Source organism: Schistocerca serialis, chromosome 5, assembly GCF_023864345.2.
Source record: "Schistocerca serialis cubense isolate TAMUIC-IGC-003099 chromosome 5, iqSchSeri2.2, whole genome shotgun sequence".
NCBI lineage: Eukaryota > Metazoa > Arthropoda > Insecta > Orthoptera > Acrididae > Schistocerca > Schistocerca serialis.
This window is the reverse complement of record NC_064642.1, coordinates 416,540,448-416,558,791: the sequence shown is the minus strand read 5'-3', so window position 1 is coordinate 416,558,791 and position 18,344 is coordinate 416,540,448. Positions and strand designations below refer to the sequence as shown.

The window sequence follows — 18,344 nt, the reverse complement described above, 5'->3', positions numbered from 1 at the left end:
GCACTACAACACATTTTATGTTTTTTAATGTTGAGAACACATTTCCTAATCTATTGCCCTTTCTATGCTTTATCTCTATGCTTGTTGCCTATTTTTGATAAATGTTTTGATAACATTATTTGCTCTGCCTCTTATGACGTACTGGTTTAGTTTTTATAACAGGACTCTGTGACACTTGATCAGAAGCTTTTGATAGGTTGGGGAATAAACTACAAACTTATTCCTGTTTTTCCAATGCCCTGACTAAGCCTACATAATCTGTGAAATCTGCTGCTGCTGTCTTTGTAGATTGATCTTTTCTGAAACCGCATCTGTGTGCTATTTATTATGTTACATTTTGCTGTGAAATTTACTGACCTATCCTTTATGGCTGTTTTTATAATTGTAGACAGTAGAGATGTGACTGTAATAGGTCTTTAGTTGCTGAGATTCCCTTTGTCTCCCCTTTTGTGAATGGGGAATTGTTCCTTTCTGTAATATTTGATTTATAAGGAACGTGAGAGTCTTACTTGTGTATTTAGCAATATGCTTAATTATTTTTGGAGACATGTCATCCAATCCTTCTGAATTTTTCTTTTTAAAGATCTAATTATATTTATGTCTTCTGATTCTTCTGTAGGTGATAGAAATATACAATCTGTTACCATCTTGGAGGTTTTTATGTTATTTATTATTTAGATGTTTCGGTTTCTGTTCAACCCATCCACTACGTCTATGTAGTACTGATTGAAAATATTAGATACCTCATATGGATTATTAGTCATGTTCCTTCCTTTGCAAGTGTGATGTTTACATGAGCTGCTGCTTCTGTCTCTCTTCTGCTTGTGTTTATGTGTTCCGAGACAGTTTTGGAGACATTTGAGGAAGTTTCAATTTTGTGTTTATAGTAACTTGCTTTTGTCTCATTAAACACCCTGCCGTAGATTTTCTTCATGTCTCTGTAGACCTTACCCTTGCTAAACATTTCTCCTCCTGATAATTTTTATACACTTCTTTTAATTCTTCTCTACTCTGAATAGTTTTTGCTGCGATCCAGTTTTTACTGAGCTTTTTGTGTATTTTCCTAGATACTTTACATTACTATCAACTTATATAGCTATACCCCCACTTTTGTGTTCACTTCTACAGTAATGTGCCATTTTTTTTACATCCTTTTAGGTTATACACAATTATTTCATTTTGCTTTAGCCCATGCTCTGTCATACTAAAAACATTTGGCATCCCAGTTACTAATAATTTTTTCTGATTTATTGGAAGCATATTGCACATTCTGGTGAAGTAATTTAATTTTAGAATGATTATCTGCTATTTTTCAGTCAGCTATATTGAATGCCTCTTTACCTGAGGTTTGCTTCTGTAGTATTTTGTAACACAGAGATGGCACCTTTACACCAGCATCTACTTTATTAATTTTGCTACTTAAAATATTATTTTCACACATACCATTTATCTTGTGTGCTTCCACTTCTGTCCACCTCCAACACAGTAACTACTCTTTGCTTCACTCCGCTTAAGTTTTCTACATCTTTCATTTCCTTACCCGTCTATTTTATTTTTCACCACCCTCTCCTATCTCTGTTATGTACAATGCACTTAGCTTTTCACTTTTATTAACTCATGCATGATTTTTAAGCAGTAATCTCTGTCTGTAATTTACCCTGACATTTAAGCTCTCAGGTTTTCCAATCTTGTCCGATGCTGTCCCCAACAATCAGTCTTTCCTTCTCATCCCATGCGGCAAGTCTCCCCTGACCCGTGGTTCTGGTTGACTTTCCTGAAATCTTTCTCTTTTCCTAGATCTCTCCAGCCCTTTTCCTTCAGCCCTCTTCCTTCCCCTTCTACCCCTCTGCCTGAGAAGGAGCCACTGGCTCCAAAAGCTTGCTAATTATAACCGTCTTTTACATGTGTGTTCTACTGCTGCTTGATGAGCATATGTTTTATCTATACAATTTAATTATTTTGTCAATAATTAATTGTTTTCATTGTTATATATTCTGGTTTGCACAACATATTGGGAACAGTTAGTATGCATTTTTTTCCTTTCTCTGTATTGACTCATCTAGGAAGGAGTCTTAAGTGAAATCCTAATTGACTGATAGTCTAGCCTCGTTTACATAGTTTGGCTTGTAAGTCATCCACTGTTTTGCAGCACCTGATAATTCCAATGCAATATTGATCATCAATGTGTCACCAAAAATTGCATTCTCCTTTATTTCTTAAGGTAAACTGGATTGATTTTCTTCTACTGTAGGCTGACCAACAGTTGTATCAAATGTTAAGAGCAGCTTTTAAGCTGGAATTACTTTCACAAATTTCTAGAATAGTTTGTGTTTTAGACTCATTACTTTTTTTGTCATTCTCTTCAGTGTGCTTCTCTTCAGTGCGCTTTTTCTCTGTTGAATGTCTTTCCTTAACGCTGTTTTTATTGTTATCTGTCATCCTGCTAGCATTGCATGCTAACAGCAAGCTGGCGAGCTCAAATTCCAGTACTACAGTTTTATTCCAAGAAGTGTTCTGATTAAGTGCTGATTAGGATACTGTTTGAAGTAACTGCCTCCCACTTGATTTCATATTAATACCCTTAGTCTCTTATGGTATGTCCTGTTTGATTTCTTCCTGCAATTAAAAATAAACATATAAAATGTGGAATGTAGGCATTTTACACAATGTGTACACTAAACTACCCTGAAGAATACGGTTACATGAAAGAGAAAACTGCATTGAAATTGAACCTGAATCTTTCAAGATTACCTCGAACAGGCAGACAGAAAGATGCGGTTGATGACTTTATTTTATAATAAGTACTGAATAACAAACAAACTTAACTGACTGGGTAGTTCCATTCTTTAATTAGTTGTGGAACATTAGCTATATTTTTAATGGAGGGATAATGAAATATTAAAATAATGTAAAACTCAAACTTGCTTTTATGGCCATGAGCTCTAGTTGCATTGTTTGTCCTGATAATGAAGGGATTTTTGGAAAAAATCTATCGCTGTCACTTTCTTTTTCATCAGTTTTACTTGCAATTCTTTGATTTTTGAATCCATTTTACTTCAACCTTACACTACTTTTCAGTCATCAACATAAGGTATTAACTTGGTCTTGTATGTTTTGTTAATTTTTAGCAGCATAAGCTGCACTGTATACTCCATATAGTTTGCAGTAAAGGATACCTAAATCAATTTTTTTACTAATTTTAAACATGTTAGATAAATTGAAAATCAGAAAATAGTAGAACTAAGAAAAACACTTCCATCACTCAGAAAAAGTCAAGTGTTGACTGAATGATATAAACAATGAAACATAAATGAAATCAGGGCGGCAGGAATTTTTGTCAAGGGCCATTTGGTTTATGTCAAAGATGGCTGATGCATGACACCATAAGTACAGTGAATGGGAATTTGTACAGCCACCATATGTCAAAAAGTGATACAAACAAATTTAAACCTTATTTGGTAATATTGATAGAGTTGGTAATATTTTAAAGTTTTTCATTAGAGTTGAAGTTTAGAGTTGTAATACCTTAGATGTATATGTGTAACTGAAGTTTAGAGTTGTAATACCTTAGATGTATACACGTAACATCTTAAAGCTTGTGACTTGTACCGCTCCTTGTCACATGATGACATACTTTGTTGACCCCCTTACTCCCCTTTAATGTGTGATGTAATTTATGGATGGTCCATAAGGGGCATGTACAGTGTCAGATTTTGAATGATCACTGTGAAGAACATGAAGATGCTGCATACACGTGTGCGACAGCTTATCAGCACCTGACACATTTTAAAAGCAGCTTCATTGTGGGTCCACATCGGGGTGGCTTGTTGAATTGTGAAATAACCAGATTTGTGGGGTATTCAGATGTGAGAGTGGCCTAATGCTGGACTGCATAAGAACATGAGGGCAGGCATACTCATCGTCAAGATTCTAGTCAACCATGTCTGATGACCAGAAGGAATGTTTGTCATATTTTGCAGCAAGCACATCGTTACCTCATGACATCAGCAGCCACCACCCAAGAATAAATAATGGACTCCCTGCATCAGTCTGTGTCATCCCACACCATGGTCAGAGACTAGCTGCAGCTGGAATAGGGAATTACCGCCCCATGCATAGGCAGCCATTAACGCCACAACACAGAATATTGTGTTTGAAGTGGTTGTGTGACTGGGAAGCATGGACTGCTAATGAATGGCATTGCAACGTATTTAGTGATGAATCATAGTTCTGCACTAACCCGCAAGTACGGCGGCTAGTTGGGGAAAGGTCCAATTCTTCCAATGTTCTGGAGAGGCACTATGGTGTTACTTGAGGCATCATGGTGTGAGGAACAATTGGCCATAAATTCAGGTGACAGATGGTAGCCATTGAGAAAACTCTGACAGCACAATGATAAGTCATAGACATTCTGTGTCCTCATGTGTTCAGTCACATATTATTCTATCATGATGCCACTTTTCAGCAGGACAGTTCTCATCCACACAATGCACGTGTCTGTGAAGAGTTCGCATGGTGTTGACGTACTCCCGTGGCCAGCTAAATCCCCAGATAGGACATGTGAGGGACCAGCTCATATGTCAGCCCCATTACAGTGCCAGTATCCAGGATATCAAGGACCAGCTACAACAGTTATCGGTCCAGCTTGCCTCTCAGGAGGATACAATTACTTTATGACGGCCTTCCCAACAGATTCAGTGAATGCATCCGTGCCAGAGGGGGTGCAACATCATGCTGCTAAGTTTGCTCACACTACCAAGTTCCCTGTAAATTTGGCACTCAGTATTGTAATCATTGAAATCAAAATGATAAAATGGCACTGTTGGCCAGGAGGCCCTGTCCAGGGAAGTTCGGCCGCTGGGTGCAAGTCTTATTTTGGATGACACTACATTGGCTGACTTACATGTCGGTAATGTTGAGATGATGATGACAACACAGCATCCAGTCCACAGGCAGAGAAAATCTCCAACCCAGCGAGGAATTGAACCCGGGTCCGTTCCATGGTAGGCAAGCACATTACCACTCAGCTAAGCAGGCAGACTGTAATCACTGAAATAACATCACATAGCTTCTAAACTCATGAAGTTTCTGTTTGTCTTGCCTCCCCTTCTGATGCTTCACTTTTTGTCAGACAACATATAAGTTCCAAAAGCTAGGTAGTATGTGACTTTGATATGTATCTGTTGGCAGTACTACATATTTCACCCCTTGAAGGTAGGTATTGGGCATCATTACATCTCACAGTTTATTAAAATAACATCTTACATTGCCCTGAAGTCACCACTAGGAGTGAACACATTGTAAATAAAGAGGTAACAAAATTACTTCAGATTTTGGTACAAAGTGACTCAATGTGGGACAAACATATTGGTTATATCAATTTCAACTTAAAAGGAGCAGTCACTAATGAAACACTTCTTGTACATATTATAATGTGCATCTAAAATATGGGCTCATGTTCTTGGAAAATGCCCCAGCAGCTTTAGGGACCTTCAGAATCCAAAAGAGAGCCATTACAGTTATTACAAGAGGCAGTGCTAGAAAGTTATGTGAACTATTGTTTAAAATATCAAAAGTATAACCAGTACCATGTATGAATGTGATGGACACACTGATGTTTATTTAAAAACTGTAGCTGCCATTAACAGCAATATAAGAAAAAAATTCTGCTAGAAACCATCAAAATACCAGATTAAAAGGAAACTTACATATAATCATAGCTAGTACAACCTGCTATTAGGCTGGTACCAGGTATACGAGAATAAAACTGTTGAACAAGTTGCCAAATGACTGAAATGGCATGTTAAATAGAACTGCATTTGAAAGATCTGTTAGAGATTGTCTACTGTACCCCTGCCTCTATTCAGTAACTGACTACTTGAACTTTACTGTACATAATTTGTAATGTGTACATACAAACGTGATTAATTTTCTTTGTAAAACCCTAGATTTGAGACAAACCCAAGGTAATCTAGTACACTACACTACATATGATCAACAAGCAAAGTAAATAAATATGTACTTGTTTCTGAACAATGGAACAATGATCCCATCTGTTACATACAGTGTCAAAACTATAGAAGTACAGAAAATGTAGCAGTACAAGAGATTTGTTGCCTTTACTCCTTAAAATATTTATATTCCATCAAGGAATCACCATTACCACATTTACATTAAATTTATTAATTACAACCCCTATTTCTATGCCTGAATTCATTATCTACACATCAAAATTGATAATGGCATTAACAAAATTTCAAAATAAACATTTATGAAATTACAGTCTATTGGAATGAAATGAAGATCAACAACATCAATACAAAAATGTGGTGAATAATAATTTTTACATTTCAGGAGATCTTGCTGCTGCACTTCGTGAGAAAACTGATTTAAGATTTGGTGTTTATCATTCACTCTATGAATGGTTCAACCCAATCTACATATCGGACAAGGCAAATAATTACACTACTCAGGAATTTGTCAATACAAAGACAATGCCAGAACTCTATGAACTGGTAAGAAACAGCGATGCATATTATTTGACAAAATTTAATAATGTGACCCATACAAATATAAGGTACAAGTAACAAAAACAGGAAAGTAATCAGCAAACAGGTAGTTACATGTTGCAGTCATCTCTAAATAATAGAGGAGCACCTTGTAAAGTTGTAAAGAAAAAAGTGTACAGAATTTTAGAGTGTCTAGAGGTGAGAACAAGGAACACTTTTCATGTAACAAAAACATCACAGGTGTACCGTAGACACAAATAGAGCTGGTTCTCATTTGGATGAAGCTGCAGCCATTATTCATGAAACACCATGTGTGATAGACAGTCATTACCATGCAGTTGCCAGTTGTATATAAATAATGTAGAATGTGAAAACTCTTAAAGCTTTTTAAATTAAAAAAGCATTATTAACATTCTACATCTTTATAACTCATGTCTACATATTTATTTCTCAACAGTCACACAGGTGACAAGCACATTTCTCCAAACAAGATACCATTTTGTTGATATAGTCACTGTTGAATGTTTGACTTTATTGATGGAGCCACAGCCTCACCTCTGTTTTCACCACTTCATCACTATCAACGTGAAGTGCTCAAAGGCATTCAAGTTTAGGAAACAGATGAAAATCAAATAGGACCAAATCAAGACAGCATGGAGGATGACTGATGACAGTGAACCCAAGGTGTTGGAATGTTGCAGACGTTGCAGTGCTTATGTGTGCTCTGGCATTGTTATACTGAAGGAGAAGGCACTCCATGCGGGTATGAACTCTTCAGATTCAAAACTCGATTACAGCATGCTGTTTTTCTTGCATCTACATAGTTATATTACAAACCACCATGTTAAACACTACAATTCAAAGTCCTCTAACTACAGAGGGCTTCAAACATATAGACATGTAGAATAAAGATGTAGACTATAAACAACACTGGTTTTATTTAAAAAGCTTTAAGAGTCTTCACACAAAAAATTTGGAGACATTACTTTTCAGCATGCCCTCATAGATGAGTTTTGGCTAATGCTTATGATACTGATGAGATCGGTAAAGACTGCACTTTCTGAATAGTGTCCTTTGCAGTTACAACACTGATGCTGTCCGCCCCCGGTAGCTGAGTGGTCAGCGCGACAGACTGTCAATCCAAAGGGTCCGGGTTCGATTTCCGGCTGGGTCGGAGATTCTCTCCACTCAGGGACTGGGTGTTGTGTTGTCCTAATCATCATAATTTCATCCCCATCGACGCGCAAGTCGCCAAAGTGGTGTCAAATCAAAAGACTTGCACCAGGCGAACGGTCTACCCGACGGGAGGCCCTCGTCACACACAACACTGATGCTGAAAAAATTCCTAAAACTTGCAAGGGCTTCTAAAATTTTATGTTTTAGTGATTAAAAAGCACTGCAGAAATAAAGGAAAATGAGAAGTTTAGTTTTGTAGAATTGCTAGCATACATCTGTTTACATTAGATCTAATTAAGGATCGAATAGTGATAAAAATCAGAGTTACGAAGGCAACAAAGCCAAGTACTGTAATACTGTACTATTTTCTAAAGCACTATTCAGATAGAACAGTTAGGAGCTTTTCATCAATTAGAGGACAAAATTTTAAATTGTGTTACTGTATTTTTACCAAAATGTTTCTCCAACTTAGACTTATGCTGCAAATGCAACTTAACTAGATCTCAGTCTCTGCTTTAGCAGCAGTTAAACATCATCTTTACTAAATAATATTTACTAACCTAACATTTATACATCACATACACATATTTCTTCCATAAGTTAGATATCAGCATTATAAGTCAGCCATTTTTGGTTAAATAAAACTGCAATGTAATTGCAGTTTCTGTTGAAGAGCTATTGCCTATCACTAAATACTGTAGGAGTAATATGAGGATAGCAGAAGTGGCTACACACAAAAAGCAGAATAAACTGTCAGGCCATAAGTCCATAGACCTCAGTGAGTAATTCATTGAATCGCTCTTTATATACTGTACCAGAATAAGTGAACTCGAAATGCACATGGTAGCAATTCTGACTGTTTATAGCTCCATAGTAGTAAATGTTTTAAACTTTATTAGGCAGTAAAAGGAAAAATGAAAAAATGGATTATTTTCATTTGAGTTAGAAAAAACATATAGCACTGTTCAACATACAGCACTGTTCTAAGGTAACTACTCTGGAGAATGTTACAATTGTCAAACATACAGGACTCCTTAGTTAAGATAATAAAATATATATCTAAAGTTAAGGCATGCCAAATTAAAATCGACAGTATGCTTTTGTAGAAATTTACAACAAATAATAATCAATTAAAGGTTACACCATGTCACCAACACTATTTAAAGTTCACATAGGTACTAATCATATGGCATACTCCAAAATATAAATAATTTTTGCTACTTAGGATCTATTTCAGAAAAAAGGAAAGATCAGATACTGAAATTAATAAAAGAATTAGCAACAGTTTGAAGGTCACTAGGACATTCAACTCTGTTTTATGAATCATAAATTTGACAAATAGAGCTAAAAGGATGATATTCAAGTCTGCATCAGAGAGAATAGTCTTATATGCAGCAGGGGCCTGAGCAACTAATCAGAAAACTATTACTGAGCTGAAAGTATTACATATGGGCATTTGTAGAAGTTCAGAATGAATATAAAAAAAAGTAAGGAACAATAAACTGTTAAAGAGAATGGAAGTGAAAGAAGAAATATGTAGTGTGTTGGATGGAAAGAAAGTCAAGTGGTGTGGACATATAAGAAGAATGGAGGAAAAGGAAACCAAAACTAATATTGGGGTGGGAAACTGAGGAAAGAAGGAGATGAGGATGACCCATGACTACTACAGTTGATAATGAGTAGACTTGATTTAGAGAAAGAGGATATAGAGGATGTGCTCATATGTTTTTTCCTTAAAAATAAAACTAGTAGAAATAGCTGGCAAGTGATTGTATACTACTAGTCAAAAGTTTTGTATCCCTGTGATAAAAGCTATGTACTTTATTTCAGTGTACTCATACACTGTTCAACCTAAATATATCAATAAAATAAATATTTTCTCTCTTTGTAATAAAGCACAATACAATATGGTTTAGATTTTGGCCTCTTCAAAGTAAGGCATTCGAACTCATGGCATTCTGGAGATAAGATTTTGTAGTGTTGTAGCAGATATTGCAGTCCATCACATCAGTAAATTATTCCATAGATCTTTAAGATTAGATGATCTGAGTTTTCTGTTTCCCCATCAAGTTAATCCCATTAAAGTTCAGTGGGATTTAAGTTGGGTGACTGACTTGGCCAAATCATATTCCGTTTCCCACATTTGTCTGTTCTGTTGACATATCCTCTGCACAAGTTACAAGCAAGTTTGGAATCTTTATCCTGCTGCAGAACAAACCCATAACCAATAAGTATCTTGCCAGTTTGAACTGCATTGTTGCTCAGTATCCTTCCTTCCTCCTTTAATTCTCACTGGATCACCAACTTTATCATCCACAAAATGTCCCTACACCATGACTGAGTCTCCACCATGCTTCACTGCTCACTCATCATACATTCTCCATGAAGTCAACAAAAACACACATTTGATAATTACTTAAAAGTACTTCAAACTTAGGTTCATCCATAACTAAGCCTTGGGTTATTGCTGCATGCTCCAGTTTTTATGCTACTGTCCCCACTGTGATCTTTTCGTCTTATTTTGTTTGTATAGTAACCCTTTCAACCTTGTTCATGCAGATGACATTGCACTATTGAGACAAAGATTGGAACTGCTCACATACTGTTTATTTCCTCACAAATTTGATGTGTGGTACAAGTCCTTTGATGTTTACTCTGTACACATATGAATTGATCTGTCCTGTATGATGTTACTCAGGATCTTCCAGATTGTGAATCCCTTGAATTGGTACCAGTTTGCTTGAACAACTGCGATGTATATGCCATTGTAGATTAAGCTATGCCAAATTTTGTTGCTACTGTCCCCCTGCAAGGTCCTCAATTCTTAAGGCAAACCACCTGGTGGGCATTTTCTTGTCACACTGGCAGCGGTGCCAGTGGAGAGTATATTTCCCTTCCTCTGCGAGGCCTTTGTTCACATAGAATTGTTGTGTAGGAAGCACGTGTTTCTTGGGCTATGGGGTACAGTGTACTGAGTGCAAGTGTTTTTAACTGAAATGGCAAAATAGAAGTATTCTATTCACCAAAGTGTATTCATGTATGATACAGACACTGAGGTGACAAAAGTCAGGGATGCCTCCTAATATTGCGACAGACCTTCTTTTGCTGAGTGTTATGCAGCAACTTGGCATTGTATGGACTCATCAAGTCATTGGAAATTCCCTGCAGAAATATTGAGCCATACTGCCTCTATAGCTGTACATAAATGTGAAAGTGTTGCTGGAGCAAGATTTTGTGTACAAGATGACGTGTCAGTTATGTTACATAAATACACTCCTGGAAAATGAAAAACAAACACATTGATGCAAGTGAAGAAGATTCACCATACTTACACTGGACACTACGAGAGGGTGGAGCATGCGATGATCAAATGCGCAGCACTGCGGACACACAAGGAACTTTGTTATTGGATGTGGAACATTGCTAGCTGCAAGCAGTTGGTCACCACCAGTTTGCCATGGCATACGGAGCTCCATCTGTGTCTGCAACATTGTTAGCATACCACAACAGTGTGTACATGAGCCATTTGTGCAACTGACGGAGTTTGAGTGAGGGAGTATAGTGGGCTTGTGAGAGGCCAGGTGGATGTACCACAGAATCGCGCAACACATGGGGCATTAGCTCTCAACAATGCATCGATGTTCTCATCAGCAGTCAGCAGAAGGTGCACATGCCTGTTGACCTGGATCCAGACATTTGCAACAGACAGATGCACGCAAAGACCGCCACATCCTATGAAGTGCCATACTGGACTGCACCATCACTTCCTAACAACCTAGGGACACCATTTCTCCAAGGGTATAAGTGAGAACCATCACAACCATGAAGCAGGGCTGCAGTCCCATGTACCATTAAGGCATCTTCTGCCGCAACATTATTCAGACTGCCTCCAGTGATATTGTGGTAGGCGTTTATGGAAGGACTAATGAAGATGTGTCATCTTCAGTGATGAGAGTCACTTCTGCCTTGGTGCTAATGATGGTTGTATGTGTGTCTGGCATCTGCAAGTGAACACCAAAATCAGGAGTGAATACGACAGAGGCACAAAGGGCCCACACCTGCCATCATGGTGTGGGGAGCAATATCCTACACTTGGCGTACTCCTCTGGTGATTGTCAAGGGAACATTGAACAATGCATGGTACATTCAAACCATCATCCAACCCATCACGTTACTGTCCACAGACTGGCAAGGTGATGTACTGTTCCAACAAGACAATGTACATCCACATGTATCCCATGCCACCCAATGTGCCCTTGAAGATGTATGCCAACCACCCTGGCCTGGCCCCCATTGAGCATGTTTGGGACCAGATGAAGCATCATCTTGCATGGTCTGCTTGTCTGGCACAAACTCTGGCCCATCTGAGGCACCAGATTGAAATTGCATGGCAGGCCATTTCGTAAGACATTGCTGCAAAAAAGGAGTGTATATACGGTACTAGCGATGACATTGTGCACTGTCTGTTGACTGTAATCACGTCCATAAGGCCCTGTCTATATGATCGTGTGTTGTATAGGTCCTCAAGAACATGTCAATAAAATTTCCCCCTGCTGGGATGACAAATTCATGGTGTTCGTTTTTCATTTGCCAGGGGTGTATTTGATGGGATTTATTTCGAGCAGTCTGGGAGGCCAAATCATTCACTTGAATCATCCAGAATGTTTTTTAAACCAATCATGAATAATTGTAGCTGGGTGAAATAGTACATTGTCATCCATAAAAATTCCATTGTCATTTGGGTACATGAAGTTCATGAATGGCTGCAAAAGGTCTCCAGCAAGCCAAAAATAACCGTTCCCAGTCAAAGATTGGTTGCGTTGGGCCAGAGTCAATGTAAATACAGTCCACACCATTATGGAGCCACCACCAGAACCTTGTTGAGAACGTGGGTCTATGGCTTTGTGGGGTCTGCGCCACACTCGAACTCTACCATCAGCTCTTATTAACTGAAATCAGCACTCATCTGATCAGGCCATGGTTTTCCCATCATCTAGGATCCAATCAATATGGTCAAAAGCCCAGGAGAGGCACTGCAGGTGATGACGTGCTGTTATCAGAGACACTCACGTCATTCGTCTGCTGCCATAGCCCATTAACACCAGGCAAATGCAGTCCCCAACAATCAGTTTTTCCTTCTCAGCCTGTCTGGTAAGTCTCCCCTGACCCAGAGTCCTGGGTGACTTTCCTGAACTCTAACCCTTTTCCTAAACCTTTTCAGTTCTTTACCTTTGCCCCTCTTCGTTCCTCTTCAGCCCTTCTGCCAGAAAAAGGAGCCGCAGGCTTTGAAAGCTTGCATAGGTAAAATTTTTTTTTAAATATGTGTATTCTCCTGTCACTGCTTGGTGAGTAGACCTTTTATCCATCCAGTTACATTATATTGTCAAAAATTGATTTTGTTGTTATAAACTTATATTATGCAATTCCAAATGAATCAAACTGACTTAAAGATACTAGATACATATAACCTCCAGACAGTTCGTTGGTGTACTTTGAATAATTTCACTGTGTATCCCCTCTGTATCATCCTATGGCATAACATAGCTAAAACCTGAAAAGTATGTATTCTAAAAAAGTGTGCAAAAAGTATTGCGTAAAGCTGGTAACTGAACATCTTGCAGAAACCTCTTTATGGTTCTAGTGATTCTTACAGTAACTTCCCAATACATATACTCCCTAATGATATTTGTGGTTAGTAGCAAGAGTGATTACAATCACTCTGAAATTTGCAATCATATATACTAGACATAAAAATAATTTTTGTGCATACTATGCATTTTTTCTGCAGTTCAGAATGGAATTAGGATGAACTCTGCCATTTGCAGCTGTAATATTTGAAGTAAAAATAATTTTCGTGTAGGCTATGCTTCCTTTTTGAAGGTTTGTATTGGAATTTTATACTTTGGTGCAAAAATCTGTAATACGAGGGGTATTTGAAAAGTCCAAAGTCCGAGAGATGGCAACATCGGTGCATATCGAGGTCATGTTTAGTTAGTAGCATCTTTGGAAAAAAACGCACTCCAAGTTTCAGCCATATTGGTCTATTTCTTTGTTTTTGGCATTCGTGTGAATCAAGGAAGTCGGGTGATTGTCAAAAAATGGAGGAAAAAGAATTTCGTGTGGTGATTAAACATTACTTTATGAAAGGCAAAACGCCTCAGGAGACTACAGATAAACATTATGGTGACTCTGCACCTTTGATTAGAACAGTTTATAAGTGGTTTCAAAATTTTCGGAGTGACCATATGGGCACAAGTGATGCTGAACGTTCTGGACGCCATGTGGAGGTTACGACTCCAGAAATCATTGATAAAATCCATGGTCTGGTGATGGATGAGAGAAGAGTTAAGGTGCGTGAGATTACTAGTGCTGTGGGCATCTTGAATGAATGGGTATATAATATTTTGCATAAATATTTGGACATGAGAAAGCTATCCACAAGATGGGTTCTGTGATTGTACACGCTTGACCAAAAACGGAATCATGTGAAGTGGTGCTAGGATGGTCTGCAGCTGTTCAGGAAGAATCCGCAGGACTTTATATGTCCTTTCATCACTGTGGATGAAACATGGATACATTACTATACTCCTGAGACCAAGCAACAATCTAAACAATGGGCTACCAAGGGAGAATCTGCAGCAAAAATGGCGAAGACCATTCCTTCGGCCAGAAAGTTTATGGTGACTGTCTTTTGGGATTTGCAAGGATAATCCTCATCAACTATCTGAAAAAAAGGGTAAAACTATTACAGGTGCATATTATTCATTGTTATTAGACCATCCGAAAACTGAGCTGCAAGAAAAATGCTGGCGACTGGACTGCAAAAAAGTCCTTTTCCATCATGACAATGCATCAGCACACACCTCAGCAGTTGTGCCCACAAAATTAATGGAAATAGGATTCCAACTCTTTTTGCATCCCCCCTATTCCACAGACTTGGCTCCCTTGGACTACTATTTGCTCCCCAATTTGAAGAAATGGCTGGCAGGACAAAGATTTTATTCAAACGAGGAGGTGATTGCAGCAACTAATAGCTATTTTGCAGACTTGGACAATTCCTATTATTCGGAAGGGATCAAAAAATTGGAACAGCATTGGATGAAGTGTATAAGTCTGAAAGGAGACATTCTTGAAAAATAAAAAACGTTTATCCCAAACAAATAAGTAGTTTTTATTTTTGCACGGACTTTTCAAACGTCCCTCGTAGATTGGCAGTAAACATCAAGCAAGAAACTGAAAATCTGCAGATATTCAAAAGCAATGTAAAATAATATCTCATTAATAGACTCAGCATAGTTTTTTGGGTCCAGCCCAGGACATACTCATATTATGATATTTTTGGGTCCCATCCAAGGAGCAATAGATTGGGGGTTGTGGTATATTCATAGACTTGTCATTTAAAGCCTGTTCTTGAAACTTCATTAATAGACTTCCTTGGGATAGTTTACATCTATCTTCAAGAGTCTTGCAGTTTAGTTCTGTCAGTACATCTGTAACAGTCTGCCATTTGATTAAACAAACCTGTGACCATTTTATGTTGCCTTACATTCAAACCCCTGTTAGTCCTATCTGGTACGGGTCCCACACACTTGAGCAATATTCTAGAACCAGTTGCACAAGTGGTTTGTAAGCGATCTTCTTTGTAGACTAGCTGCACCCCTCCCAGTTTTCTACCAATAAATTTTCTACCAATAAAGTGAAGTCTACCACCTCCTTCACCCATGACTGAACCTATATGATCATTTCATTTCACATCTCTACAAAGTGTTACACTTAGGTATTTGTATGAGTTGGCCAATTCCAACAGTGACTCATTGATATTATAGTCATAGGATACTATGTTTTTTCATTTTGTGAAGTGCAAAATTTTACATTTCAGAACATTTAGAGCAAGTTACCAATCTCTGCACCACGTTGAAATCTTATCAAAATCTGATTGAATATTTATGCAGCTTCTTTCAGATAGTACTTCATTATAGGTAACTACATCATCTGCAATAAGCCTGATTTTACTATTAATATTGCCTACAAGGTCATTAACATACAGCAAGGGTCCCACCCAAAACACTTCCCTGGAGCACTTCTACATCTGATGATGACTCTCCATACAAAAGAACATGCTGTGTCCTCCCTATTAAAAAGGTCCTCTATCCAGCCACAAATTTCACTTGATACCACATATGACACCCCCCCCCCCTACCTGCCCCCCCCCCCCCCCCCTCTGATCTTGCCGTTGGTGGGGAGGCTTGCGTGCCTCAGCGATACAGATAGCCAACCCGTAGGTGCAACCACAATGGAGGGGTATCTGTTGAGAGGCCAGTCAAATGTGTGGTTACTGAAGAGGGGCAGCAGGGCATGCAGCTTTACTGTATGGTTAAATGATGATGGCGTCCTCTTGGGTAAAATATTCCAGAGGTAAAATATTCCCCCATTCAGATCTCCGGACAAGGAATACACAGGTGGACGTTGTTATCAGGAGAAATAAAACTGGTGTTCTACGGATTTCAGCGTGGAATATCAGATCCTTTAATTGGGCAGGTAGGTTAGAAAATTTAAAAAGGGAAATGGATAGGTTAAAGTTAGATATAGTGGGAATTAGTGAAGTTCAGTGACAGGAGGAACAATACTTCTGGTCAGGTGAATACAGGGTTATAAATACAAAATCAAATAGTGGTAATGCAGGAGTAGGTTTAATAATGAATAGGAAAGTAGGAATGCGGGTAAGCTACTACAAACAGCATAGTGAACGCATTATTGTGGCCAAGATAGATACGAAGCCCATGCCTACCACAGTAGTACAAGTTTATATGCCAACTAGCTCCGCAGGTGATGAAGAGATTGATGAAATTATTCAGATAGTGAAGGGAGACAAAAATTTAATAGTCATGGGTGACTGGAACTCAATAGTAGGAAAAGGAAGAGAAGGAGATGTAGTAGGTGAATATGGAATGGGATTAAGGAATGAAAGAGGAAGCCGCCTGGTAGAATTTTGCACAGAGCATAACTTAGTCATAGCTAACACTTGGTTCAAGAATCATAAAAGAAGGTCATATACATGGAAGAAGCCTGGAGATACTGGAAGTTCTCAGATAGATTATATAATGGTAAGACAGTGATTTAGGAACCAGGTTTTAAATTCTAAGACATTTCCAAGGGCAGATGTGGACTCTGACCACAATCTATTGGTTATGAACTGTAGATTAAAACTGAAGAAACTGCAGAAAGGTGGGAATTTAAGGAGATGGGACCTGGATAAACTGATAGAACCAGAGGTTGTACAGAGTTGCAGGGAGAGCATAAGGGAACAATTGACAGGAATGGGGGAAAGAAATACAGTAGAAGAAGAATGGGTAGCTTTGAGAGATGCAGAGGATCAAGTAGGTAAAAAGACGAGGGCTAATAGAAATCCTTGGGTAACAGAAGAGATACTGAATTTAATTGATGAAAGGAGAAAATATAAAAATCCAGTAAATGAAGCAGGCAAAAAGGAATGCAAATGTCTCAAAAATGAGATCGACAGGAAGTGCAAAATGGCTAAGCAGGGATGGCTAGAGGACAAATGTAAGGATGTAGAGGCGCATATCACTAGGGGTAAGATAGATACTGCCTACAGGAAAATTAAAGAGACCTTTGGAGAAAAGAGAACCACTTGCATGAATATCAAGAGCTCAGATGGAAACCCAGTTCTAAGCAAAGAAGGGAAAGCAGAATGGTGGGAGTATATAGAGGGTCTATACAAGGGCAATGTACTTGAGGACAGTATTATAGAAATGGAAGAGAATGTAGGTGAAGATGAAATAGGAGATATGATACTGCGTGAAGAGTTTGACAGAGCATTGAAAGACCTAAGTTGAAACAAGGGCCCGGGAGTAGGTAACATTCCATTAGAACTACTGACAGGCAAAATACCCGCAGACTTCAGGAGGAACATAATAATTCCAATCACGAAGAAATCAGGTGTTAACAGATGTGAAAATTACTGAACTATCACTTTAATAAGCCACGATTGCAAAATACTAATACGAATTCCTTACAAACGAATGGGAAAACTGGTAGAATCCGACCTTGTGGAAGATCAGTTTGGACTCCATAGAAATGCTGGAACACGTGAGGCAATACTGACCCTACGACTTAGCTTAGAAAATAGATTAAGGAAAGGCAAACCTACATTTCTAGCATTTGTAGACTTGTAGAAAGCTTTTAGCAATGTTGACTGGAATACTCTCTTTCAAATTCTGAAGGTGGCAGGAGTAAAATACAGGGAGCGAAAGGCTATTTACAATTTGTACAGATGGCACTTATAAGAGTCGAGGGACATGAAAGGGAAGCAGTGGTTGGAAATGGAGTGAGACAGGGTTGTGGCCTATCCCCGATGTTATTCAGTCTGTATATTGAGCAAGCAGTAAAGGAAACAAAAGAAAAATTTGGACTAGGAATTAAAATCCATGGAGAAGAAATAAAAACTTGCATGAATATCAAGAGCACAAATAGAATCCCAGTTCTAAGCTGTCAGAGACAGCAAAGGACCTGGAAGAGCAGCTGAACGGAATGGACAGGGTCTTGAAATGAGGATATAAGACGAACATCGGCAAAAGCAAAACGAGGATAATGGAATGTAGTCGAATTAAATCGGGTGATGCTCTGGGAATTAGATTAGGA

At 38.4% G+C, this 18,344-nt stretch overlaps 1 protein-coding gene across 1 annotated transcript in view; it reads left to right on the top strand.

Moving 5' to 3' along the window:
• The window catches only part of LOC126481975 (alpha-L-fucosidase-like), a 113,994-nt gene that overhangs the window by 57,003 nt on the left and 38,647 nt on the right, over window positions 1-18,344 (top strand). Inside the window, exon 4 of the mRNA XM_050105940.1 lies at window positions 6,355-6,515. Coding sequence (XP_049961897.1) covers window positions 6,355-6,515 — 161 coding nt within the window. The remainder of the gene's footprint in view (window positions 1-6,354; window positions 6,516-18,344) is intronic.